At 41.1% G+C, this 26,252-nt stretch overlaps 1 protein-coding gene across 1 annotated transcript in view; it reads left to right on the top strand.

Annotated features, from left to right (window-relative positions):
- Nucleotides 1-25,191, top strand: part of LOC124259663 (pappalysin-1-like) — a 41,982-nt gene extending 16,791 nt beyond the window's left edge. The window contains exons 5-23 of the mRNA XM_046693843.1: nt 622-767; nt 6,854-7,147; nt 7,777-7,898; nt 8,235-8,421; nt 9,325-9,445; nt 10,018-10,171; nt 12,568-12,740; nt 13,044-13,172; nt 13,817-13,908; nt 14,521-14,720; nt 15,185-15,265; nt 15,441-15,666; nt 16,849-17,092; nt 18,194-18,384; nt 18,832-19,036; nt 19,725-19,884; nt 20,163-20,307; nt 20,483-20,673; nt 21,930-25,191. Coding sequence (XP_046549799.1) covers nt 622-767; nt 6,854-7,147; nt 7,777-7,898; nt 8,235-8,421; nt 9,325-9,445; nt 10,018-10,171; nt 12,568-12,740; nt 13,044-13,172; nt 13,817-13,908; nt 14,521-14,720; nt 15,185-15,265; nt 15,441-15,666; nt 16,849-17,092; nt 18,194-18,384; nt 18,832-19,036; nt 19,725-19,884; nt 20,163-20,307; nt 20,483-20,673; nt 21,930-22,151 — 3,283 coding nt within the window. The 3' untranslated portion in view covers nt 22,152-25,191. The remainder of the gene's footprint in view (nt 1-621; nt 768-6,853; nt 7,148-7,776; nt 7,899-8,234; nt 8,422-9,324; nt 9,446-10,017; nt 10,172-12,567; nt 12,741-13,043; nt 13,173-13,816; nt 13,909-14,520; nt 14,721-15,184; nt 15,266-15,440; nt 15,667-16,848; nt 17,093-18,193; nt 18,385-18,831; nt 19,037-19,724; nt 19,885-20,162; nt 20,308-20,482; nt 20,674-21,929) is intronic.
- The last annotated feature ends 1,061 nt before the right edge of the window (nt 25,192-26,252 follow it).

Raw genomic sequence — 26,252 nt, 5'->3', positions numbered from 1 at the left:
AACGACTCTTTACGCTTACATTTACTACGAAGCTGAGTTCTGCCTGTATGGAAATCGATCATATGATCTTAAGCAGCCAAGTAAGACAGGGCAGGTTAGGGCTCACTTGACGATATACAAATTGGTCTATTTGCCCTGACGTGTAAATGTGCTCCCTGCACGGATGGTATGCTCGTACGAGACATGCGATGTCATTATAGTTTCCACAGCACATAACGTTGATTTTCCCTGCCACTGAAAGTAGAAACGATATTTTGAGTAGATTGACCTTAGAACAATTTCGGCCCCATAACTCTGTGTTATTTTAAAGTAAGCAAGTCAGTGGGAATGATGGGCTCTAATAGTACTTCCCGACATAAAGTTGATGACATCATGACTGTCTGGAGTTATATCTCTTGTAGTATGTCTCTCACATTCCCTCAGTGATTTAATGTCCTCCGTGAAAATTCCTTCCCTTATAAAACACGCCCCACTCTACAATCAGTTTCATTTATCATCTACAAAAATACATTACTTACTGAAAGAATGGTCAGTTTTGTATCATGATTGAAGAAATGGTTCTCACTTGCAAATGACTTATACATATGCGGATGTTACTTCTGCCTTTTGGCTTTTTATCAGGGGTTTCCTCGGTATTGAAGAGTACAAAGATGCACTACGGATCCCAGCTACTTCCCACCTCAACGTGTTTCTAGCCTCCACCACCACGGATAAATTAGTCGGGTTGGCTACATTCCCCTGGGAGACACACGTGTACACCCATCAAGGTAAGCTCCGTGGTCCTGCCAGGGACATGATGGACTGTTCACCTATACCACTCTCATCAACTGTATTAGGGCATATGATGTGTTGTCCAATCCAAAAGTTGCAAATAGTAGTTAAAATGGACCATGATAGACTCTGCTGCACTCCCTACCTTCAACATTATTGGAAACGTCAATAGCATGTATCAAAGAAAGGCTTGAACTGACAACTCATATGCATGTTGTGTTTCGTGAAGTACAATACAATACTGTTCAGCTACGTTTTGAATTAATAAAAAATACCTCCCAAATGGTATGTTAATTTACGCCTGCTTCTCCGCTCTCTTGTAAAGAATGTAATTGAGTTCTGGATAACAAAGTTTAAAGCGAAAATGTCTCTTCTGTTATCTTAAGTGATGTTTAAATGTAACAACTGTACACAGCTGAAGCGCGAAACGGGTCTGTCGTACAAGCCATGAGACACCATCACACGTAGAGGCCACACTCTTCCCACTCATTGTCTTTCTGTATAAGAATCGTGTCTCTGCTGACTCATATGACTCACTGGTATGATAGTTGTTCTAGTCAAGATTGGGGAGGGGAAATGTTATCGGCGTCATGTCATTATTTGGTTTTATCTCATCGGGACTCCCATTCATTCTTGGTCTCAGCAGACTCTGCTCCAAACGGTTGGACAGTGTTTGCTGCGATTACAACACGAGTGTGTCGTGGGAGAGAAGGAGGGGGCGTTCGTTTACGACATCATATGGGGATACCTTATTCAGAACCCAAGTCTTCATTTCAGATGGACGCCTCCTCAGTTATGACTAAGAGATACAAATTGCGTACATAATGTCGAATGGATTTTGTTTTCGATCTTTGGTGTGACCCTTAGTTCCGAACCATATTTCATTGTAATAATATGGCAGAACTTGCAATCCTCTCAGAAACATGAAACGTTAAAAGCATTCACAGTTGGGAAATACGAAAGGGTTTATTTAACATATTCCATTAAGCATCGAATGTTCACTTGCTATGCACATCCGAGACCCGTATCCAGTAAATCACTGAACGATTTCTGGAGAGCAGATCTGGTCATGTTATCCCCTAACTTGTTTGGGGCACTGGTTATTTCATAAGTATTTATTCCATCTCTATTGTCTGTCAATAGGTCCCCACAAATGTTTACATGGATATAGTGGCTCTTGCAGTACTATAATTTGCTACCCTTGGTTTCTTTGACCGTACAGAACAGGCTCAGCCGTGCAGCCTCGATGAAACTGCAATAGAATAATATCTCATTTACAGAGCATGCAAAGAAGTGCTGGGGGAATTGCGTAGTAATAGCTCAATGTCACATGCAGTTACGACTGATGAATCTCCAAAGCTGAGAAAATTACGTTTGTTGTGTGAAGAGAATCCTACAGACATATTTATATGTCTGGAAGATCTGATGTAAATTCCCCTTGTTTGGATATGACTCACACCATCATGTCTTGTTGACATGGTTTTGACCCCCGACCTCTGACACAGCTAGTGGCTGGCCGATGTAGTCTGGACCTGTGCTAGATTTGCCGTCGACTCCAAGAAAGCGGTCACTGCCGACACACATGCTCCGGGCAAGGAGCTGCCGGGGCTAGGTAAGGCCAGTTATGTTATGGTATCTCACGTTGCCATAACATTATTAATGGTATGTTCTCACTGGGGTGGTATTCATTTTCGTTTCGATCCATGTTTTTACTAAGTGTTTAAATTACTGGAACACGGACTCGTCATCCAGCTCTTTTGTGTGCGTCTGCAAATGTGTTCTGCCACTATACATGTATGTTGTCAAGATCGTAGATCACGACCATCCTGTGAAATTACAAAATGATATACTCATCATAGAGTATTAAAGGTCTGCCAGTTATACATAACATGTCACATATTACAACCCCCATTTACAAATTGTCCCGTCCCACATGGAGCAACTCAATACACATATTGTCACACAATGTAACACCACAGCTAATTTGTCACATGGCATATACACTAAGTCATATGGTACAACGGTATACACAAAGTATCACGTGGTACAACTATACACCATGTATCACATGGTACAACTATAAACAATGTATCATATGGTACGTATGTATACACAATGTATTACATGTACCGTAGTATGCAAAACGTATCACATGGTATGCAAAACGTATCACATGGTACGACTATACACGATGTATCGCGTGGTACAACTGGATTCATAATGTATCACATGGTACGACTTCATACACAATTCATTACTTGGTACCACAGTATACACAATGTATCTCATGGTACGTCTGAATGCACATTTATCATATACGACTTCAAACACATGGTACAACTATACGACTGTGAACGCAATGTATCATTACCCATCAATGTATTAATACCCATATGGTGAAACATAACCAGTATCATATATATCATATATGCACATGTGCACATATCACTTTGCCTAGCAACCATTGTTTCTGTATTTCGTCGCCTGTGACGTCATCATGCAATTGAATGTGACGTCAACGAAGAGGGCCGTCACACTTGCTTACCGTGTTTTACTGCACAAATGTATATGAATAAAATGGGTAATAAAGAAATTATTACACTCGAGCAAGTGTCACATGACTTATACGAAATTATTATTAGACTTATACGAATTATGTATTGCTCTCGCTCTCGTTCGGGCAATACAAAATTTCACACTCGTTTAAGTCGTATGGCACACTTGCTCGTGTAATAATCTCTTTGTAAAACTGTGTGTCACCTGATAGGAAGATATACACAATATTGGCACAGCTGCTAACAACTTTCACAATTTATATGCACAGTTAAATGATACAGCTTGTAAAACCATACTCACTCACTCACTTGTAAAATGATACACGGTGCATCTCCAGGTAGAGCTACATGCATTTTATGAAACCAGCCCACCATATATCATCATACATACCAGATGACGCCAGTAGTCCCCACGTTACCCTATGTTGCCTGAATGACACCAGAACCTCCATGATTGACAATTAAGGAAGCTAATCATCGACATTGATGGATTTGAAAATGTTTACAGAGGAGACGGAATTTTGGCCCTGACCTGATTGAACAGGAAAGCTTTCTTTCATGTCTTTGTGTGAATGACAAGGCGGGATAATTAACTTCAAAATTATGTAAGGAATGTTACCTATGATATGACATCTGACTGGGCTGCAGGGTTCCTGAGACATGTCTCCGAGTTTAAATTTTTGACAGTTTTTAACTGGCATTTAGGTGGTTGGAATAGTGTGTATCATGAGAGTTTCACGTCGCTTTGAGAAAAATGCGTTAATTGTTTTGTGAGATATAACTGCTTTCTTTGTTTCCCTACTTTGTGTCTTTCTAAGTATGTGTCTTTACAACAAACAGTCCTCTGTTAGTTTATGGATACACAATGGCATGTTAGTTTAGTTTAAACATATTTTATTCTCAAAGTAAAAAGAAGCAGGGACAAGTTCTTATAACTAATATAACCCACCTTCTGTTTGCAACGGCAGTTTATATTCATCTTGATAAAACGGAGGGAACTTTAAAGCATCTGCAACGTCCCAACCTCCCAGACACCATGTGCTTTACTCCGCACCCCGGACTGTGTCGTCACCACATGATTGTAATTACATCCTTTAATATACAGTAGGGCCGGATAGTCTAGTGGTTAAAGTGTTCGCTTGTCACGCGGAAGACTCGGTTTCAATTTTCTACATGGGTACAGTGTGTGCAGCAGGTTTCTGATATCCTCCTCCGCGATATTGTTGAAAAATTGCTAAAAGAGCCGTAAAAGCATGCTCACACACTCTCACACACTTTAGCATTGACTTAGACAGTCTCAGCCCTACGATCGCTGTGTGGAAGAGGCACTCATTGTAATGATTTTCAGCCCCCTCGACACCATGTGTGTAACCTCGACCCCGGAGTGTGCCATCATCACCTGATTGTAATGACTATCCCCAGCCGACACCATGTGTGTAACCCCGACCCCGGAGTGTGCCCTAGACGCAGTGTTTACACCACAAGGCGTGTAATGCTAACGGCGGCCAAAGTACGTGTGTCTGTCTGGGTGAGTTCATCTCCATTCAGTGACTGTCTGAGCATCCATCTGGCACAGGTTGCGCGGGCTCTGTACAGGTGGTTGTAGTTACCGCCAGAACCACACACAGCACAGACAAGTGGAACACGTATACTTCTTGAACCCAGCTTAAAGATACACGTTTGTCTCGATAGGTAAATCACCCGATGGGAGGATATCGAAGTTTTTACTAACGCCAATAGCATCTAAAACCACAGTTCGATAACTCTACGGGGCACGTCTGACCCAGCGCTACGACTGGCTGTACAGATTCTGGCTGTACAGGATCCTGTGATCGAAGTGTTTGCCCTTAACCCTGAAAAGCTGCAGGCCCTAAGGACCCAGAACCATAAACAATTGTGGGTGCTGATCAGAATATGTAAGCCCTATATGTTAACATGAAAATAATGCTCTTAGTTACTTGGGATGAAAAAGATGTCGGCCATAATGACCAGCAGATAACAAATACTGTGGGTCTGGTTTTAAGACGGTTTCGGGCTTGAGGACCGACGTCAGTATCGAACGCCGAGTGATCGTGTCTTCCATGCCCAGATTCACTCTGGCAACGATCCTTGTTTTGTCAGCACCGTTTAAATCCCATTGCAGATTTATACTCTATAACAACCTGCATTACTGTGGGCTATCCACCCATGTATTCGTTCCCATGACATGTCTAACTTTAAAAATGTTCAAAGCGCACCCGAAGTGTCATGGTGCACAGTAGACTTAAGAATGAAAGTTGTTATTAAACTGTGAAAACAGTTCTGAGTGGAACATTTGTGTCAGTGCTCAGCAAATGGTACAAGTTATTCATATTGTTTCCGTCGATGGTTTCTACACAGACAAAGACCATAAAACAATGCTTGGTGGGAAGAAATATTCCTCCCATTGATGGCCAAGTGTTGCGGGGGAGTAGACCTGTGCGTACTGGAGTGACTGCTTGACAAAGATCCCACTTAATCAATGGTATATAGCTGGCTCGATGAAAGGGCACGGGGAGAATCCTCGACTGTTGATGAGCTGCAGCTGAGTGGGTGGAACCCAACACCAACACCGACGCAGTCTCATCAGAAAACAGAGAATACTTCATTAAAACATTAAAGACAACTGCAAATCCAATCGCTGAGAAGGCACCAACTGACAAATATAAATGAGTGTGTTATAGCAATATCGTTCAATGATGTATGTTTTACTGTAGTGGGGCTGTACAACAAATCCATGAGGGGGTGTATTAATTTATCCCCGTCTTCATTTGTCCCCCGCCCCACGTCATTTTAGATCAGTAGAATTATTGCTGCACGCGCGATCGGTGTGCTGGAACTCTTCCCTTGTCATACGTGTGCCATTCGTCATTCGTGATCACAGAGGTCGCAGAGGAATACATATTGTATCTTTAACAATTGTCTCAATGTGAATCGAGTTGTAAAAGTTACCTTATAAACACACCTGAATGTACCACCGTGGCAATCGAGTAGATAAGGTTTTTAAGATTTCTACGAGTGAGTGAGTGAGTTTAGTTTTCCGCCGCACTCAGCAATATTTCATCTATATGGCGGCGGTCTGTAACTAATCGAGTCTGGACCGACAATCCAGTGATTCGATTTCTACATGATGTTGAAACAAAACACTTGCTTCGTGTAATTTTAGCGCCGTCACTGAAATCAAACCCACCGACTTTGCAGTACCAGCGGATGGTTTATTGAACATTACTGAATTGATTGACTGTACATGTATATTCACAATTTACAGAATTGGTAAAGACTATCTATCTCTTAGGTTCATTGTTTCTAAATTGTCTTACAAAGTGCACAGAAATCTCATTTTAAGATACTGAAGAGATCTAGAACTGCCTAACTATTACATACTTAAATGACATTTTAAACATACGTTTGTTAAATGGTCTCTTTTAGAGACTTTGGAGTTGTGTATGGCCATGTGCCCCTGTGCATTGATAACATTGGATAAAGCCATTCATATCGTCTCTTTGTAGGTGGTATCGTTGTCCAGTCAAAGATGTTTCGTCGTCCTGGTCAGACGAATAGTCTTGTACATGAGATTGGTCACAACCTTGGACTGTGGCACGTGCACCACGGGGTGTCCGAGATGGAGTGTGATGACCCATGTGCCGAGACGTATCCTTCGCTGGAGCACGGGGACTTGTGCGCCGACACTACCCCGACGCCAGAGAACATGCACTGCCACGACCCCGACCCTTCTGATTCCAGATGCGGACTGTTTGACGCCTACAAAGACACACCATACAGAAACTACATGAGCAATGCAGGTACCGTTAGGGCGTGAGAGCTTGTGTTCTTATGAAATGGAGACACGGGCGACCTTGTCATCTAAGGTGTGGACGCCAGTGACTAATGGTTCTGGATTAGAATCTCGGTTCGTCCCGGTGAACGTCCAGCATTACCTCAGGTGTTCTCCTCATAGTTAATGGGTGGTGGGGTAGCCTAGAGGTTAAAGCGTTCGCTTGTCACGTCGAAGACCCGGGTTCGATTCCCCACATGGGCACAATGTGTGAAGCCCATTTCTGGTGTCCCCGCTGTGATATTGCTGGAATATTGCTAAAAGTGGCGTAAAACTAAACGCACTCACTCATAGTTGATGCTCCGGGACATAACTGGAATATTGTTGAAGGCGGCGTTAAGTCAACTCACTCTTCTGAAATGATATTCGACGCGGTTTATAACTATTGCTTGAATACCTTGCTTGAATTTCTTAAAAGTACTTAGCACACAGAAGATGCTTGTCGTACGATGCGATTCAAGTAGGGGTCGGATGGTAACACAGTGAGTACGTCGTCCGTGGCTTGTCCAGGGATGCCAATTTCTTTAGCTCAGCCTTCATGTAATATTTACTTTGCTGTTTGTGCTTAAAACATCATGCACTCTCTTTTTCTTCCAGATGACAACTGTACTGACCACTTCAGTCAGAACCAGGTTGCCCGGATGCACTGCTATCTTGACCTGGTGTACAAGCCGTGGATAACAGCAAAGATACCCTCACCAGTACCTCTGCCACCCAAGGTATGTTTACCTGAGGTGTTTAAAGTATTCGAGGAAACAACAGCAGCAACAAAAACGTCTGCACTTTAAGTGTAACCCTCGAAGATTCGGTTTATAATTGCTCTTCAGGACCACATGCTCGTTGTGACAAGCGCCGCTGGTTTAGTTGAAGAAAGTCATGACATGTCACAAACTCTATTAATTGATACTGTAGCTTCTCCATATATTCTGAAAAACGTCCTTTAAAACACTTGTTTTCCAATATGGGGAATTACTTTCCGCCTACCCTGGTATACTTCCGCCTAATGATTTCCATTCAACCCTACATTATTATAGGCTAATGATTTAACACTCTAGGTCCTGTCGTCAGATGAGTCGTCAACGACGCTTGGCTGGATCTCCCCGTTCAGTATAAGCAGCGATGACCCTGATAGTATTTGCAGCATGTGTACTCAGGATGGCGCCCTGTTTCAATACGCTGATGATGCAAGTTCCCCGAATCACCAAGATGCGAGTGGGGAGTGGGCACCTGTAGAAGCAACAGGTGAGGTATACGCTAACGTAAGTTGTATCCTTTCGTGGGATGTACAAGCTTCTTACCATCGCTTAACTCTGAAATTCATAGCAACCATATGTGTTTGAATGCAAATGGAGTTTTCTCAAGCTAAAAGACAAGTGACAACATCAGGGTTAGAATTGGTCTTCAAGACATATGCTTGTCGTTAAAGGCGCCTAACGGGGTCAGGTGGTCAGACTCGCTGACATGGATAATGCATGTCATCGTATCCTATCAGTTTATGCTCATGATGTCGATCACTGGATTGTCAGCTCCAGACTCGATTGTTTACCGATCGCCGTCATATACCTGGAATATGGCTGTGTGACGTTAAAGAACAAACAAACAAAAGCTATTGCTAAAAGGAAGTGAGGTGAGGTGAAATTGGGTTTAACGTCGTGCTTGAGAATGTTTCGCTCATATGACGACGTGCTTGCGTGTGTATGTGTATGTGCGGCTGCTTGTACTAGCCCAGACTAATGCTGGTTTTATAGTGCTAGCCCACTGAGATACCATGTCGCAGTGAAGCATGAATACCCCACTCAGACACATTATACTGACCTTGTTGTACCCATTAATGTCGAGCGCTAGGCAGGGACTAACAAGTACCATATTTTACTCTAACCACTACACCACGGAGGCGGTCCTAAAAGGAAGTAATGGACCTAATGTTTGAAGAACGTGATAAAAAATGCTCATATGGTTGGTTTCATTCCCTGTGCACTGACGTGTAATGATTCTTTCATCATACGACCAACTATTCAGTCCTACGAGACCTATTCAGATAAAATGCTCACCTGTTGGTTAAAAGGTTTCACTGTCAAATGTTATATATCTTGAGTGGTGTGTGTAGTATACCTCTGGTGCTGACTGAGGCATGATGATCTGCAGGGCCGCCGGACGCCGTGACATGTGACGCCAGTACACGGGTGTGGATGCCGGATGTCAACACCTGTAAACATCAACAGTGTTATATCGACCTCTCCCTCAGGTGGCCCGTCAAACCGGCAAGGTAGTAGAACTACCGCACCATCGTGGTCTCCTCAACCCTTTCATGTACTAACACTAAATCTTATGTACGCCCACTGTCATGTCGAGAAATAGAGTGAAACCTAAAAATAAAATAACTGAAGATACACACCAACTGGGAAAAAGCTGTGTTCTTTTAATGGTCTGTTACGTCATCACAAGTACACTTCTGGTCAAACGGAGGCTCCAGGAAAAATGTAATTGCTCTCTTAATTGTCAGTCTTTTCGTCTTGTGGACAGTGGCAATCGACATATGTGACATGGCAACGCGTCTTTACCGGTTAAACCATTTCAGATCCCAGTTATTCTATAGATATTTTTGCTGTTAATGCAGAAATCAGTGTGCATGTGGAAGACTCATAATAAGGCAAGTAGAGTTACCTCCCCTGAATGGCCCTTCGGTATGCCTACAAAAATTACATATTTAATACCCTATTTAATGAGGTGAACTCGACCTGCCGTTTGTGCCATTTGACCTCCTGGATCATGCATATGTAGAGTAGCTCAGGTCAAGCTGAACAAGCTGTAATTCATTCAAATTTCTTCTGACAATAGCTTGACATTGTGGGTGACATGGAATGCCCATCGGGGACTGAACAAGATACGGTTGTACTATACGGACCGTACTGTACGTACCCTGACGGAGGTTGATACGTTCTGCAACATCCCCTTCACTACCAGGCTGGCGGGAGACCGGAAACTGAGAAAGGTAAATCTGATGATGAATAGAACATAAAGGTTATAGATGCCTAGAGATGGGAACCTGCAATCGTTGATCAGTGTACACCTTTGCCAACATATATTAGCAAAGCAGAGTATACGTATACAACGCCAGTCTCATGAATAGCATATGGAGCACCATGTGTAGGAGATCAAGGCGCACATCTTCAGATAATTTCTAATTAGTCAGAAAATTCTTCGTATCTATATTTGAATTTAGATTGTATCGGAACACGGTGGATATTAGAAAGCTAGTAAACTATAAAGTAAATAGCAAATAAATAAGTATAAAGTAAATAAGTAATAACATTGGCACGCGATATCGACAAGGATACAGCTAATTTAACTAAATTTTATTTCGAATAGTTTGGATGATTGGAGAATTCATATGTTAAATAGGTTTGTAGACCGTCCTCATGAAAATCTTCTGAGACAGACATGTGATCACAGCACCGACAATAAAACTGAGACCCACAGTGTTCAGAAACCTATTTTGTAAACTAGATTAATTTTGTTATATATGTAGAAAAATGCAACACCAGCACATAACAAGATCTAAATGCAACACGATCAGAATACAATCGATTCGGTTTGATTTAACCTTCCATCCATCACGGAATTTATCTGCACCGGATTTATTTTAAATAATATTGTGTTCTTGTATATGTAGTACAATAAGTTAGCGAACGTATGCGACTTTTTAAAATGATCACTGTTTACTGGACCCTCATGTTTTGACTCCAACAATTACATATTTAAATAATATCAGTCCAAGAGGGTCACAACACAGTTTATCAATCATTTGAACTTTATCATGGTATCTGCACCTCATAATATAAGAACAGCCCTGTTTTTAACAATCTCAAGATGACTTCAATGTGTCAGTATGCAGGCCACATTAACAAATTACAAAAGTATGGTACTCAAGGAAAACTTTTGTGGTTATCTGACTATATTTCAGAAAGGAAGCAAAGGGTCTTCGTCAATGGAGAGTACTACACAGCCCAGACGTTAACGGCTGGTGTTCCACAAGGTTCTATGCTTGGTCCATTACCGTTTCTGGTCAATATTAACGATATAGCAGATATTTATGACAGTGTTGATAGACTGTGCGTATTCCATAAAGTAAAGTCTTCACCTGATAAACATTTAAACTGAGTTGAGGATGGTTTATGTTAATCCCCAAACTATTTAGTCACAGTCACAGATGATCAAATAGTTAACCTCCTGGGAATTAGGCCTGTGGAACCTATCATACTTGTTTCTTAACTGTTACGTATATAGAAGAAAATATTATTCTCTCCAGAAACAAATCTTGAGTAACAGGTATACCACTGAACAACATTGAACCAGAACTTCAGTATGCTTCTTTTGTCTGGAATGCGGACAGCAAAAATATTATGGTTCTCTGGTTGCACAAGCTTGAATATCGCAATTAGCTAATTTTCGAAACGTATAAATACAAGCTCTGGCAAAATTCAGACGTATGCAATACCACTATTCACTGCCAGTTTCGTAAAATCGTAAATATCATAAAATCTCACGTTCAAACATATGTATCAGGGATGTAAGGTGTGTGTTTTGAAACTAATTGCGATATATCATACCTTGCACCTGATTTTATCAGATTTCATTTAAATATTATTCTTTCAATTAAATTTCCAACGATGGTTTCCACTATCACCTCTTCCAATCATTTGAATAATTAGCTTATTTTTAATTATGAAACAATTAAGTATTACATATTTCTATATAAAATCAGTATCATTCCTCAAAAGATAGTGGGATTTTGTTGAAACGAGAGATCGCGCCTAAACGCGGAGCCACGCTGATCTCAATGCATTCGTTTGACGCTGGTCTTGATAAATCAGGAGTAATCAACAACAACGTGACAAAGTGAAGATTACGTTTTCCCAAAAATCTTAAATAAGTTCAATTTGTCTCGCATGACGCAAGATTCACACAGTGATGGTGAATATGGAGCAGTCTCCCTGGTTGTTGTGAGGCAGCTCACTATTGAGTTTACGGCAAATTCAACGTTTCTCACAACGTTGGCTGTAGTTCCATATGTCATGGGAACCTTTTTTCGACGTTCCTGTTTTGGTAACTAGCACCAAGTTTTTGATGGTACCAAACATCCAGTCAATTCCACTAATAATCATTTCTACTCATTCCATGTCTCCAAAGTAATTCAAGCCGACGCTGACCATTTCACTCTATAAAACAAGCAAAAACTACATTGACACTGAAAGCGCAGTAAATAAGTGTTGTGTGAATGGTATTAATGAAACGCGAATCCAGCTATAAAAAGTTCACATCCGTATTTTACTATACACCAACATATGAATCTGGTTAATGACATACCATGATCTGATTCACTTGTAGATTCGCATATATACCAGGTCACCGTACGTCGCCATCGACGCCATAGAGATACTGTCCCAACCTTCTGACCACTACTGCTCGGCGTGCAGTGCAATCAAGTACAAGGTCACCAGGTCGCCTCCTTTCACCGACGGCGACTTTCGATACTCAAGTGACCTCAGATTCTCTGATCTGTAAGTTCAACGAGTAAGTGACAGGATATGAGTTTGAAAGTTGATTAAAAATCATCACCATAGTCTGGAAGAAACTCAAAACATAATGAAATTATCACGTTGGAAATCACGTGTACGGAAAATGTAACTTCTCAGAGTAACTCGTTTTGCACATCTAGTAGTTTATAGTTAAGGTATGCCACATTTAGTTTTAATATTCCTGTAACTGGTGGTAAAATATACATTCAACTATGATATAAGGGTACAATGAGACCTACAACTGTACGTGATATTGTGTATTCTTTCCCTGATAATAACTTCCAGCGAAGTTGAGAAGTCGAAGACCTACACGTACTGGGTTGCCTTGGTGGTGGGTGCAGCATCCAGCGCCTTGTCTCCACCTCTCATCTATACACACGGGCAGCACTACTGCGGCGATGGGCATTTAGAGAGGTGGTCATTCTTCTGAGTCAACATTATTACTTTTCGTTATTATGCGATCCAACAGCTACGGAAGAATGTTAGGGCCATTTGGTTTTTGTATTGTCCTTTTGACATTTCATGATAACTAAAGCAACTTAATATGTGCATTACATGTGTTCAAACATATTTCAAAGAAAGTAATTATCATGAACTTTATAGATAACATCAAAACAGTAAAGTGAAAATTCTTGTTAGTTCCTTACATTTAAAGACCATTATGTTGCAATATCAGCTTCTATTTGTAGTATCTTCAAATATCACGAACAAATGCACCAAAACAAATAGCCGTAACACGGTTCCTTAAACAGGAACATCTTTGTGTAAATAACTAGGAACTTCTTTCAAGGATATCCAATGTCTCTCTGTAAAGTCATGAGAAAACAATCAAGACGTCAAACTACAACGTACATCATCTTATGTCGATTCCCTGGACACATTTTATTGTCTTCTTACATTTATTTATAACATCGTGAACAAAGAGTCGAGAACGTTGATTAATTGTTTCAGTATGACATGACAAGACAGTTATAAAACAGTGATTTCGGAGAAGGGGATGTATGTATGATTGGGTTTTCCCTGTGACCCATCTTGAGTCCTTCTGTCGTTTATTTCAGCCAGAGTCAAGAGGAGTGTGACGATAATAATGCTATGGACGGGGATGGATGTAATGTCGATTGTAAAATTGAGGAGTTTTTTCATTGCAAAGGTAAAGATGTACATAAATGTATATATTCGGTATTCGTTTTGGTGAAATGTCATTATTTGCACCTGATTTCTGTTGCATACACTTGTATTGTTTTCACCTTTACATTAACTGCCAGTAAAGTATGTAAATTACGTTTGTTTTAACGCTGAACACGAGGTGTAGATCTTTTCACTGTTTTTGGATTCTTCTTTATATTGATTGAATCATGTGTTTAGACAAATGATTACATATACACTGTGTACAATTAGTCATTACACATCCAGTAGCAACATTACAAATAAAAAAAAGTCATATGACTATAACCTTCTAGCGCCTAACAGGCAGCTTGGGTTATCCGGGGTAATAATGTGCTGTGCTTGATTGTTAGCGATATGAGCATACCTAGTGTGGAGTTTGGCGCTACATAAATGGACACATTATTACTATTATTAAATAAACTCATTCAACTTTCATAATTATTACATAGAACGTGGAACAAATTACCTTTAAGATAAATCATTAAGGGATAACTTGATTTGTGCTCCTGAGGATGCGCATATTAGAGTAGATATGCATTCATGTTTGCTACCATGTTGTGTGTTTTCAAGGCCAACCATGTATGTTTTCTGCCAGGTTCCCCCAGCTTGTGTTACCGGCATGAAGGTGACGGTGTGTGTGAGGACTTCGAGGTGGCCTCCAGTGTGTCCGACTGTGGCTTCTACACTCCTCCTGGCTACAGGGACCAGTGGGCGCGTGTAGCGGTGGCCAACCCGCTGTTCCAGCTACCCATGTGTCCAGAGACAGTTGTAACTGGGCCGCCGGATAAATCCAGTGTGCGCTATTAGTAAACCTCGTGCAATGTTCTATAAATAGAAACTAGGCAACGTCTCTTTGAAAAGTTGGAAAGTTCAGGGTTTTTTAACCATTTGCGGTTTAGATTTTGAAGCTGAACACAGTTAATTGTGTTTCGTCCTGACCCTGTGGGTCTTCACACCTACAAGCTAAAGATATCGGATATAATTCGCCAATAGCAATATACCTATGAGTATCGTAAAGGGGGTCTAAAGGAGATGGAGTAGTAAGCTTCGCTGACATGCATAATGCATGCCATCGTATCCCAATTGCGAAGATCGATGCTCATGATGTCAATCATTGGATGGTCTGGTCCAAACAGGATCATTTACAGACCACCCTTATAATGCTGGAATATTGCTAAGTGCGGCAAGTCACTGTTTTACAAATATATTTTTTATGCCTTGATCTAACTCCCGCCTACATAATGAACTTGTCTTTTCAGGTATGTGGGATGGACTTTGAACCGGGTCAGTCCTGGTTTCCTTGTGGTAGTCACTCCTACAATGGAAACTTCTGGATCGAGGTACATGCACCAAATGTTCCTGTTACGTGAAAACGAACCATGCTTAACAAACATAATGTAATGAAGGGTTATCTTCTTCAACCTATTATCTAAACTGTTTTTGATTGACAACTGAAATATGATATTACATACACCATGCCAATTTCTGTACGTGCAACATGTGTTTGTTATTCAGCTGTATTTCCTGGAACCTGTCGTGGCTACTGAGGTGTTGGTGTACATAGGCTCTGACGGCAGGTCCGATCACGACCCAACTCCTAAGAATATGACAATTGAGCTGATCAAGTCCAACAATGATTCAGTTTCCCTCTCGTCACGGGCGACAACTCTTGATTGCTCCAAACCTATTACCAGCATATCCGTGATGCATGATCTGTCTCAGGCGTTCTTTCACTCCATAGGTATATTGTTTTGGTCCTTTCTTGCTGCTAATTTTCAATTATTGACGAAAATATGCCATAATGAAGTTTCTGCACACTTTTTATGTTACATAGCGTTTTCGTCTTTCATGAGATCCAACTTATAATCTGATATTAGGAATATTGGAACAAGGTAAAGGTTATTGAAGCGGACCGAGAAGGCAAATAGGGACGTTTGGATTTTGAACACACGGATGCCGAGTTAGACCCATGGTTTCAAGCAGCTGCAGCGAAATGTCGGCGGAAAGAAACCTTGGCATTGACCTTGAAAATACTGAGCTTCATCTAGAAGCCAAATGCCTTATAATAAGTAACGAATTAAAATGAGTGTTTCTACTTACTGTACTGTACTGGGACTACAAACTAATGTGAAAGTAACGAATAAAAAGCAGCGTCAATGTTTGATTTAAAAATTTGCAATCTTATTTGGCCTACCTTGAGGACTAATAGCAGTGGTGGAGTTGTTTAGGACGGTGGTGATATCAGTTCGACTCATTAGTGGTAAAATTACGTAAATGTTGGGATGTAGACCTTTTTTCTTCTTGAACCCTCGTCGAATGCAATGTGTATGTATTTGGGTAGGACCCTTTTTGCATTGATCACAATCTTGTTACCTTATTGAAATACAAAAAAGGTACTCATTTAAGTGCAACAATAGCTATCAACTTCTAAGGACAGTCATACATTCGACTTGTCAGATCTCGTTAAGTACATGTGATGGATATATGATTCTCCAGGGACGACGTGCTAAGACCAGTTTAGAGAAAACATTCATCATGTAATATGACGAAACTTTGCCATAGGCTCATGTTCATGTTTCTTTTTCAAAGAGTTGTGAGTTTGGGGAGGTGGGGTAGCCTAGTGGTTAAAGCGTTCGCTCGTCACGCCAAAGCCCCGGGTTCTATTCCCCACTTGGGGACAATATGTGATGCCCATTTCTGGTTTCCCCCGTCGTGATGTTGCTGTAATATTGTTAAAAGGGGCGTAAAACTAAACTCACTCTCACTAAAAATGTTTTTATTGTTTAATTTCATTTGCTTTAAATCCCTTTGGGTACTATATTTCAGACGTTTGTACAACAAGTAATGCAATTGATCTAGTATAACGCAGTGCCTCCGAATTATATGTCGCTGTCAGATGTGTTCATGTGTGATTTTCTTGCAGGTATTCGGCTGAGCTTTAACTTCTACAGAATCAGTTTCCGTGCTGTGAAGCTACGATCGTCCTTGCTCTTGGACCCTGTCACGATAGCGACATGTGGCCGGCAGGAAGTGTACAGTCCGCGATCAGGAAGCTGCATGGCCCAGAACTGTTCCACAACGTGCCCCCCTTTCCTTCTGCAACATGCTCAGCCACAGTGCTCTGGTCACACCGAGGGACACACCTGTACCATACACTGCGTGGAGGGGTCAGTCATTAGGGACACAGTATGGAAGGACGTCCACTGATGTCATGTTACTTGAATGCTTTGGGCGAAACGCTGTCAGAACAGTACTTAAGCTATTTCACATTGTGTTTGCTTAATGCCATAGAGTCCAAAGCGGTGAAAGTCTGAAGTCATGAAGCACTTTGGTGAAACAAACCAGCTCGGTAGGGTGCTAACATTCCAGGATTCAATGTAGCACGATTCATACCCTCAACGTAGCATAATAGAGTGTGTAATTAGCATTGTGTTTGTGAAATGGACTGGCTCTTGTTTAATGAAAGGCATCATAAACATAACCAGCGTCTACATAAGCTGACAAATATCACATTGAACACACAATGGCCTTTAGAAATGTGTCAGATGTAACATTTTTATGTTTGGGGTTATACTTTCCCAGTACTTCCCAGTTGCATCTGGGATTCAAACCCACAGTACCCGAGTATGTTTATAACGTCTGGCCATGGAAGCCCTGCCAATTTCACTGATTAGAAGGGTACAGAACGTACGTGATGGAGACTACCCGTTGTCAGACATCTCTTTTTGTCCAAGCTGCGGAGGGGCGGTGGTTAAAGCGTTCGCTCGTCACGCAGAATACCCGGGTTCGATTCCCCACATGGAAGCCCATTTCTGGTGTCCCCCGCCGTGGCAGTACTGGAATATTGCTAAAAGTGGCGTAAAACTAAACTCACTCACTCACTCACACTCGAAACCACGGTGGCTGTGTGGGTTAGAGGGCTGACTATGGGTGCTGGCGATTAGGTGCCTCACTCTGACGGCGTGGTTCCTAATCCCGAATGGGACTCAACCCCCACAGACCTAGAAACTGCACTTTACTGAGAAAATGCAATCCCAAATATGACAAAGGTTATGAACACCTGTAACAGGGAAAGCACACCTCTGCTGTAAAAATGTCATCTGACGATTCTAGGAACTTGACAGCTCATACATAATGTATGGGCAATATCTTAATAACAATCGATATTTAATTGTGTGGTTGACAAACAGTACTGATTGAAAGAAGATTGTATGATTATATGATCGAATCATGTTTATATGGTGTTTATGAACATTATCTGACTTAAGGTACCGTCTGGAGGGTGACAGTGACCGCGCGCTGTGCGCCAGCGGGAGGTGGTTGACGGCGGCACACATGGCCTGTGTACCTGTAGACTGTGGGGTACCGGCTGTTCCATTTGCATCCACCGCCTGTCCGTCAGGTACAACTCACGGAAACAATTGTACATTCAAGTGCAACCCACCGGCTCGGCAGCAAGGTAGGTACAAGACTTGACCCACATACGTTTTACTTATGGTATGGTAATTTATATACTCTTGAAGATCCGGGTTAGAACCGATCTTCAGTAACCCGTGCTTGTCGTTAGGGGCGACTAACGGGATCGGGTGATCAGGCTCGCTGACTTGGTTGAAACATGTCGTATCCCTATTGCGTAGAGCGATGCTCATGCTGTTGATCACTGGATTGTCTGGTCCAAACTCGATTATCTACAGACCGCCGCCATATAGCTGGAATATTGCTGAGTGCGGCGTAAAACTAAACTCACTCACTGGTAATTTGTATGGAACGGAAGGTTAATATGTAAGACAAAGAGGTTCCCCACAACGTATTGATCTACAAATTGGTAGCAGGCGGCTTCGACAGCTGAAAAATAAACGGCTCATTTCATTCTAGTTATGAGATGTAACAATTGATTTTGTTGTAGGTTTCGGCAACACCATACGATGTGAGGCTGACGGGTTGTGGTCGGCTCCCACATCCTCGTGCCACATCCGGTGTTACCCTCCTCTGCAGGTCCCACACGCCAAACTTATCACCAAGCAGTGTAAGCGAGGTCGTAAACCGCTTTCTACAACTTGTAAATTTAAATGCAAGAAAGGATATCACGTGGAGAAACAGAAATTCAAAAGGTGAGGGCGTAAAGTGTTTTCTCAACTAACATGGCCAGCCATTCCAGACACAGTTTTCATGTGCATCTTTATAATATTTTGCAGCAAGGTTGAACCTCGTTTCTGAGGCAACACTTACATGTATCATAATTAATGTTTCCGTTGTCGAACCTGTGTAATGTGAACTGTTGAAAACTATGTGTTTTCAAATGAATAAATATATACAACATCTTGTTATAAGGTTGTTCAGCGTCCGCTCAATGTATTGTAGGTCATCGAACATAGAACGAGATATGACAAATCTAGTATCTGCAGCACAATGTCTTTTGATTGTTTACTTCTCTTAGTCCCCAGAGCACACTAAAGCAGATCGCCTGTTAATTTCTCCGCTGTTATCTCTTTATAAACTACCTATCGTAGCTATGTGCCTTTATATGTTGTAATGCAAACTTTTCTTTGGGTTCCAATAATTATACTTCTGTATAGTAACTACTTTTTATGGATTCAGTGCGACTCAATAGAAACTGGTGTGTATGGTTTAGGTGTGCCTATGCCTCTAGATATACCACCGTGCATGTTTCAGTGTCCATGTGTGGCTGTATATACACTGGTGTCCTTGGTTTTAGTGAACATGTGTGGCTGTATATACACTGGTGTCCTTCGGTTCAGTGTGCCCCTATATTAACTGCTTTGTGGATTCTGGTTCCAGGCGAGCGTACCAGCTGACCTGTGGGGACCAGGGAGAGTGGAATGGACCGCGATGTGTGAGGATTCAGTGCCCTTCCTTACCTCTAGCCCTCGCTGGTCTCTTTAAGTGCAGTAACAAAGCACGGAGCCGCTGTGTTCTCAGATGTAAAGACGATAGTCAGGTAAAGGCACACACGTCCGGGTAATTTCTAAGTGTTTGCATATGTAATCCATATATTTTAATACATAATATTCGCATGAAGTTTCCAGATGGGAACTGTTGGGAATCCAGAGGAACCAACTCACAAATGAAGAATCGAAATCAAGTGTACCTAGCACGGGATTGATTATTTTGAACTACCACGATGTAGCTGGAATATTGCTCACTGTGACAAAATACAAAATGCACTTTTTCCCATCGATGTGATCGAGAACCACTACACTGTCTAATTCCTTCCAGCCCAAACAGAAAATCATATGCAAGTCTAACGGTATGTGGTCTGGAGAGTTCAAGCCCTGTCGTTCACATCTTGCTGCCAAATGCGAGCCGCCATCGCACCTCCAAGATCAAGTCATCGACTGCCCTAATGGGAACTATGACTTTGGTAGGATTACATATTTGTGTTATTTCTATCAAATGTAAACGTTCGGATAATACCCGTGTATATTTCTTTCTCCCCTCAGTCGCAACATATGATAATTACTGATGGTACGGTAGCCATGATATGTATAAACAGCTGGTAGACGTATCAACAATTTGCATCTTGTGTGTCCGTCCAGGGGCCACTTGCAGGGTGCGATGCCGATTTTCTATCCACGAACCAGTGTACATGGGTAAGACGGCTCGAAGGAAGACACATGTCCTCAATGTGCCAACAACTGGACAGATCATCACAAATTTTACATGCACGGGATCTTCTCACTGGTTCCCGAACCCGAGGCACGTCAAATGCGTAGAGAAGTGCAGCGTCGTAAGTGTCCTGTAGTTTGTGATCTTGCGTTAATGTTGCACATTTTACACTGGAAATGTTGACATCTTTTGTATATACATAACTTATCATTGATATTAAGAATGTTCTCCCATACTAGGATTAACTGTAATCTATGCATATAAATATCTGGATCACAGAATTACCGTTTGTCTCTCTCTCTCTAGATATGTAATCTACACGAGTTCAATGGAGGTTATATGACGGCATGATGTCCATAATTGACATCCGCTATCGTGACATGTGGCACTTTCGATTTTCGAATAAAGAATGCATAATGTTTTCTCCGATTTTGAAGTAAGCGTACGCAATGCGATAACTAGGTCAGAAAGTCGTTTAAAGTTAAGTCAATGGTACATTTTCTTTCTACAGTAAACTTAACTTTTCACATACGTACTCCCTGTGGAGTCTGATTTGACAGCAGTTGTTTCACATGTGTAAGGTTAGTAGAGAAACTGTTGATGTCAATGATTTATGAAAACCTTAAAGATGACGTCGGCTATTTTCTAATATTGATTGAAACCTTTTCATAGCAGGGCCCTATTCTGAAAAGAAAATATTTGGTGACAAAACATCTTTCTATTTGTGTGATTAAGCTCTTAAGCAAACAGTTCTGACCTTATGATTTGAAAACTAATCATTGTCCTTATCATCCGTCGCGTCGTTAATGCGCGTTTTCTTAACGGACGCTTTAACAGTTTTAAATTCTTCATTTTCTTCGGATTATTATTAGGATATATTGATTATTACCTTTTTTGTGAGGATTAAAATGTTTACATTTGGGAAAATAGGCATTATTACGGTGATCATGTTGCCCAGTTGAACCATTAAAGTCAGCACAGGTAGAGCTAAGGTGGCAATAATGACAATAAGTGGGTGTTACATATAGTTGCCATGTTTACAGACAATGCCACTGACCGTGACGAAAGTTTTCTTGATTTCAGAGGTTTGGCTTGGCCAAATCCTTCATTTATAAACGTGTTCTTAGAATACTGGTCTATACAAAGTGTTCTCTAAAAGGTACGCCTTTTTTGGTTTGCCTGTACTGTATATATTTATGCCATATAACTCCATAAACTGAAGGTGGTTGAAATTGTTATCGTTGACAATTGTTTCTTATAAGCTTAGGCCAGTTGAACTTACAGTATGGCAAGCAGGCTATTTTACAGACCATAGCTTAACGGAAACCATAAATTATTTCTGTGACATTAAACAGTTACTGTTGTTCTTTTAACTAGGCGTCCATGTCCGACGGATGGTGTGACGGCCGGGACAATCGGGAGCACTGCGACTGGGATGGCGGTGACTGTTGTCCCTCCACTGTTGGCGGCCCAGTCATGCCGTTTGCCAAAACCTGTACCTCGGAGTGTGCATGTAAAGATCCTAAAGCCAAAGAAAATGTTGTCAAAAAGAAGAAAGGGCGAAAGAAAAAAAAGGGAAACGGGTCTTTAGCTCACTGACTTCTACAGGCTATTTAGTTCTAACAACATCACTGCCTTCTGTTGGCTCTTGGGGAAGATCACCATTTGATCATGTCAGTTGAAAACATATGTTTAACCAAACAATTGGTTTGTTTTGCACGTGATAGTCTAGAAGCCACCAGAATGTCACAAAGATCATTATATGAGTTCCCATCATGGATACAGTATATTTGTAGCATGGTACCAAAGTTTGGTTTTATCTTCAAAATAGTCCACAAAGTCATGAACTGGCCGAATTCTAATCTTGATTGTCCTTTTACATTCCCAACTGATAGGTTAAGAGGTTGTTTGTAGTTTTGTCATGGAGATTAGTTAAGCAGCTTGTTTCACAAACTGTTGCTGTGAAAGTCGTGGTATTGTGTTGACATGGACAGTCTTACTTTAGTTCGGTCATGTAGACTGCTCAATCATTGACATATACATGGGGATATGGAACCATCAGACCAATGTAAGTTAGAACACTTGTCCGTCCAGAGTAAGGAGATCTTTGTAAAACGAGAGTGCCGAGGATCAGAGGCATTATCTTATGTAACACTTGTATTGGGCATATGCTATGAACATGAGAGTTTCCGCCTGAAGGAGAATGTAGTTCTCCGCATGTTGTTTGGATTCATGAGAAGTCTGAAGTTAGTGTTAGTCGGAGGATCACCCAACCAGTCATATCGCATCCTAAACACTATGCCTCGAATTGTATCGTCAAACGGGCATACAGGATATTTGAATATTTACATAGGCACAGCGAAATAAGTTATTGTACCGTCGTTTTCAAGTTTCACTATCAAGTTAGAAAGGACTCTGATTACGGGCCATTTCGACGTATGCGAAGTCAGGCTTGTTTGCCAGAGTCACTGAACAAACAGTAATAGGTAAATAATAGATAAATACATTTATGTTAGACTGATTACACTGAACTTAACTCGAAACAAAAAGTATTTATCAGAGTAGAGCTTAAACAATGATACGTAATGATGGTTGACGGTTTTCCAGGTGATCGGCCTGTTCCTAACCAACTTGTTACGATATGAAAATAATTCAGTACATAAACTGTGTGAGAATGACTCGGTTAAATGTAGATGCCGTATGCATGATGTATCCATTTGAAGAAGCCAAAGATTAATGTTTCCGAGTGATTGTTTCGGGAATGCAGTCTTTACTCGTACATTAAGTCAGACACTCATGATTTTGTGACATTTGTATTCGCGTGATTGTGTTGGTGTACATGTTGTGAGTTATGCTTCGACTCCGAGCTGCGTGGTGCAGCTCTCAGTTGCTGGTGATGTACATATATGTGCATAATAACCTTTAACTTATTAACAGTCATACTCGACGCTAGCAGCCTAATGTTGTTCCACGAAAGTTATTCAGTGTGACTGACTTCGAGACCTACCTCATGGTAGAAATCGTTTGGGGCGACTACGCGCGTACTAAGGATCCCTCCACAATACTCCGTGTGGTCGATCTTGTTGGTTGTGCACAGATGTCGTTAATGTACATATTCGTACTGTTTGTCGAGGGACGGAATGGCATCATGATGAGCAAAGGCCGAAACAAGTATTGTTTCCGTCATATTCACTTATACTTAAGTCCGGAACTTAGTTACTTGTAAACCAAAACATACGAAGACAAAATTACTCTATACTGATGTGTAATAACATATGTTATAACGAATATATTTTTAAAATTCTGAAAATGTTTTTATTTTTGGGGATGTTATATATGATAGATTGATATCCTTCAACTGGCCTCAATATTCTGCCTTTCAGTAAAAGCTAGTGTTTGTACCATTTTAGGCATTCTGTTCACCAACATTAAAATAGGAAAGATGTCACTGCTCGACTAATTGACCAGGGCCATAAATCCAAGTTAACTTTTATAAGGCTAACGTATTGTTCGTCAGTCCCTTCAGTATTACAGTGCACAGTTATCTGATTTGTTCTTTTAAGTACATTATAAAATCTTATAAATGGTTGGAAATTCCATTAAAATAGATCTAAATGGTCACATTAAAACGGCCTACAAACGGAGCGTCGATAGAAAGTACGGAATTTCATCTAGGCGACATTACAGAATGTTGTGTTAATTTCTAAATTTCTCCAAACGTTGTCTCAAATGGAAATCGCCAGTTAGAAGATTGCGCTGTATAACACGCCCGATACAGCTTCTTTCTGTGGGATAATGTCGACTTCATGTTGGTCATTTCATTGGTCGGTCAAAGTTTGCGAAAGGTCGTTCTAACGTGACCTGTATTTGGATGGCGTCAGATCCGTGTTTCCCGGCAACGAAAACTAAGATTTCAGTTGAATCACATTGTACTTCCCTGAAGCTGTGATTTCGAATCTCAGTATTGAAACGAAATAGACTTTCACCAGTGAAGACATTGGTGTCAGTATTCTGAGTAGTCAGCAGGAAGTGCATCTATGTACATGATAGTGTCCACGAGGAGGTGTTGAGTTCAAAGACAGTACCAACTGCACTATCACCCCATTAATGGTCTGGCGCCAGTACAACATCTTGCATAAAAGAGATAACTCAACCAAATGTTACGATTGTCTTCAGTGAATACCATAGTAATGATATCCTTCCCTCTAGCATCAGTTCGAAGTGAACACACATACAGTCAAAATACACCCTCTCAGATACTTAGATATGGAGCACATTGGAATCTCCTCATAACGGTCAAACGTGTCTCCAGATTTTACTGCATATATCTTTAACTTCATTCGAAACGTATATGACGACCCGCAGGACTTTCTAATTAGCCCTTCAAAGTTGCAGACACATTTGTTCACAGACATTGTCACTTGAGCCTGTCAATACGAGAAACATTGTAACTGTTCGGCCTTAAGCTTGTATGAAGTACGTTCGTTATCCCTGCAGGAATCTCGTGATTATTCCATCAACACTGTCGTTACTCTGTACTTTTATTTGTTCATTGTTTGAATATTGTTATGTCTCTTGTTAGTGTTTTCATATATTATTGTATGTTCCTACCATTTTGTGAATAAAATGAACAAAGATATATAGTTACTTATAGTTTCTTTCAAGGCAACGTGGACTTTTATGACGTGTATGACAATTGTACAGCTGTAGACTGTTAGTGGTAGTGGTTGGTGTTACTGCAGTTGTGGTACCAGGTATATATATACACACAAGCCGTGAATAGCGTGTCTTAAAACATGAGGTGAGAATTGTAGATGTATATTATCGATTGTAAAAATGTTAACCATGTGCATATTCTATGTTGATTCACAAACAACGTACTTTAATTTATAGAACACGTGCATTTGCTTCAAACTCGTGAAGCGTTGCATAGCTTACCTGAGCGTTGGCAGGTGTCGATCTCAGGTACTGATAACCATAGTTACTGTTGGTTAGCTGGTGACCGATAGGGTCACACAATATAAATGGATCTATAAGCGCCGGACACATCACCTGGTTGTGAAAAGGGATTACATAATGGATCTATAAGCGCCGGACACATCACCTGGTTGTGAAAAGGGATTACATAATGGGTCTATAAGCACCGGGCACATCACCTGGTTAAAAACAAGGATCACATCATGGGTCCATCAGCTCCATACACATCACCTGGTTGAACACAAGGATCACATCATGGGTCCATCAGCTCCATACACATCACCTGGTTGAACACAAGGATTACATAATTGCTCTATAAGCGCCGAACACATCACCTGGTTGAAAACAAGGATCACATAATGGATCTATAAGCGCCGAACACATCACCTGGTTGTGAACAGGGATTACATAATGGGTCTATAAGCGCCGAACACATCACCTGGTTTTGAACAGGGATTACATAATGGGTCTATAAGCGCCGAACACATCACCTGGTTGAACACAAGGATCACATAATGGGTCTATATGCGCCGAACACATCACCTGGTTGTGAACAGGGATTACATAATGGATCTATAAGCGCCAAACACATCACCTGGTTGAACACAAGGATCACATAATGGATCTATAAGCGCCGAACACATCACCTGGTTGTGAACAGGGATTACATAATGGGTCTATAAGCGCCGAACACATCACCTGGTTGTGAACAGGGATTACATA

The sequence above is a fragment of the Haliotis rubra genome, unplaced genomic scaffold (assembly GCF_003918875.1).
Source record: "Haliotis rubra isolate DU_JTF1 unplaced genomic scaffold, ASM391887v1 Scf1180, whole genome shotgun sequence".
Lineage (NCBI taxonomy): Eukaryota > Metazoa > Mollusca > Gastropoda > Lepetellida > Haliotidae > Haliotis > Haliotis rubra.
The sequence above is the reverse complement of the archived record's forward strand: the minus strand, read 5'-3'. Positions and strand labels throughout refer to the sequence as shown.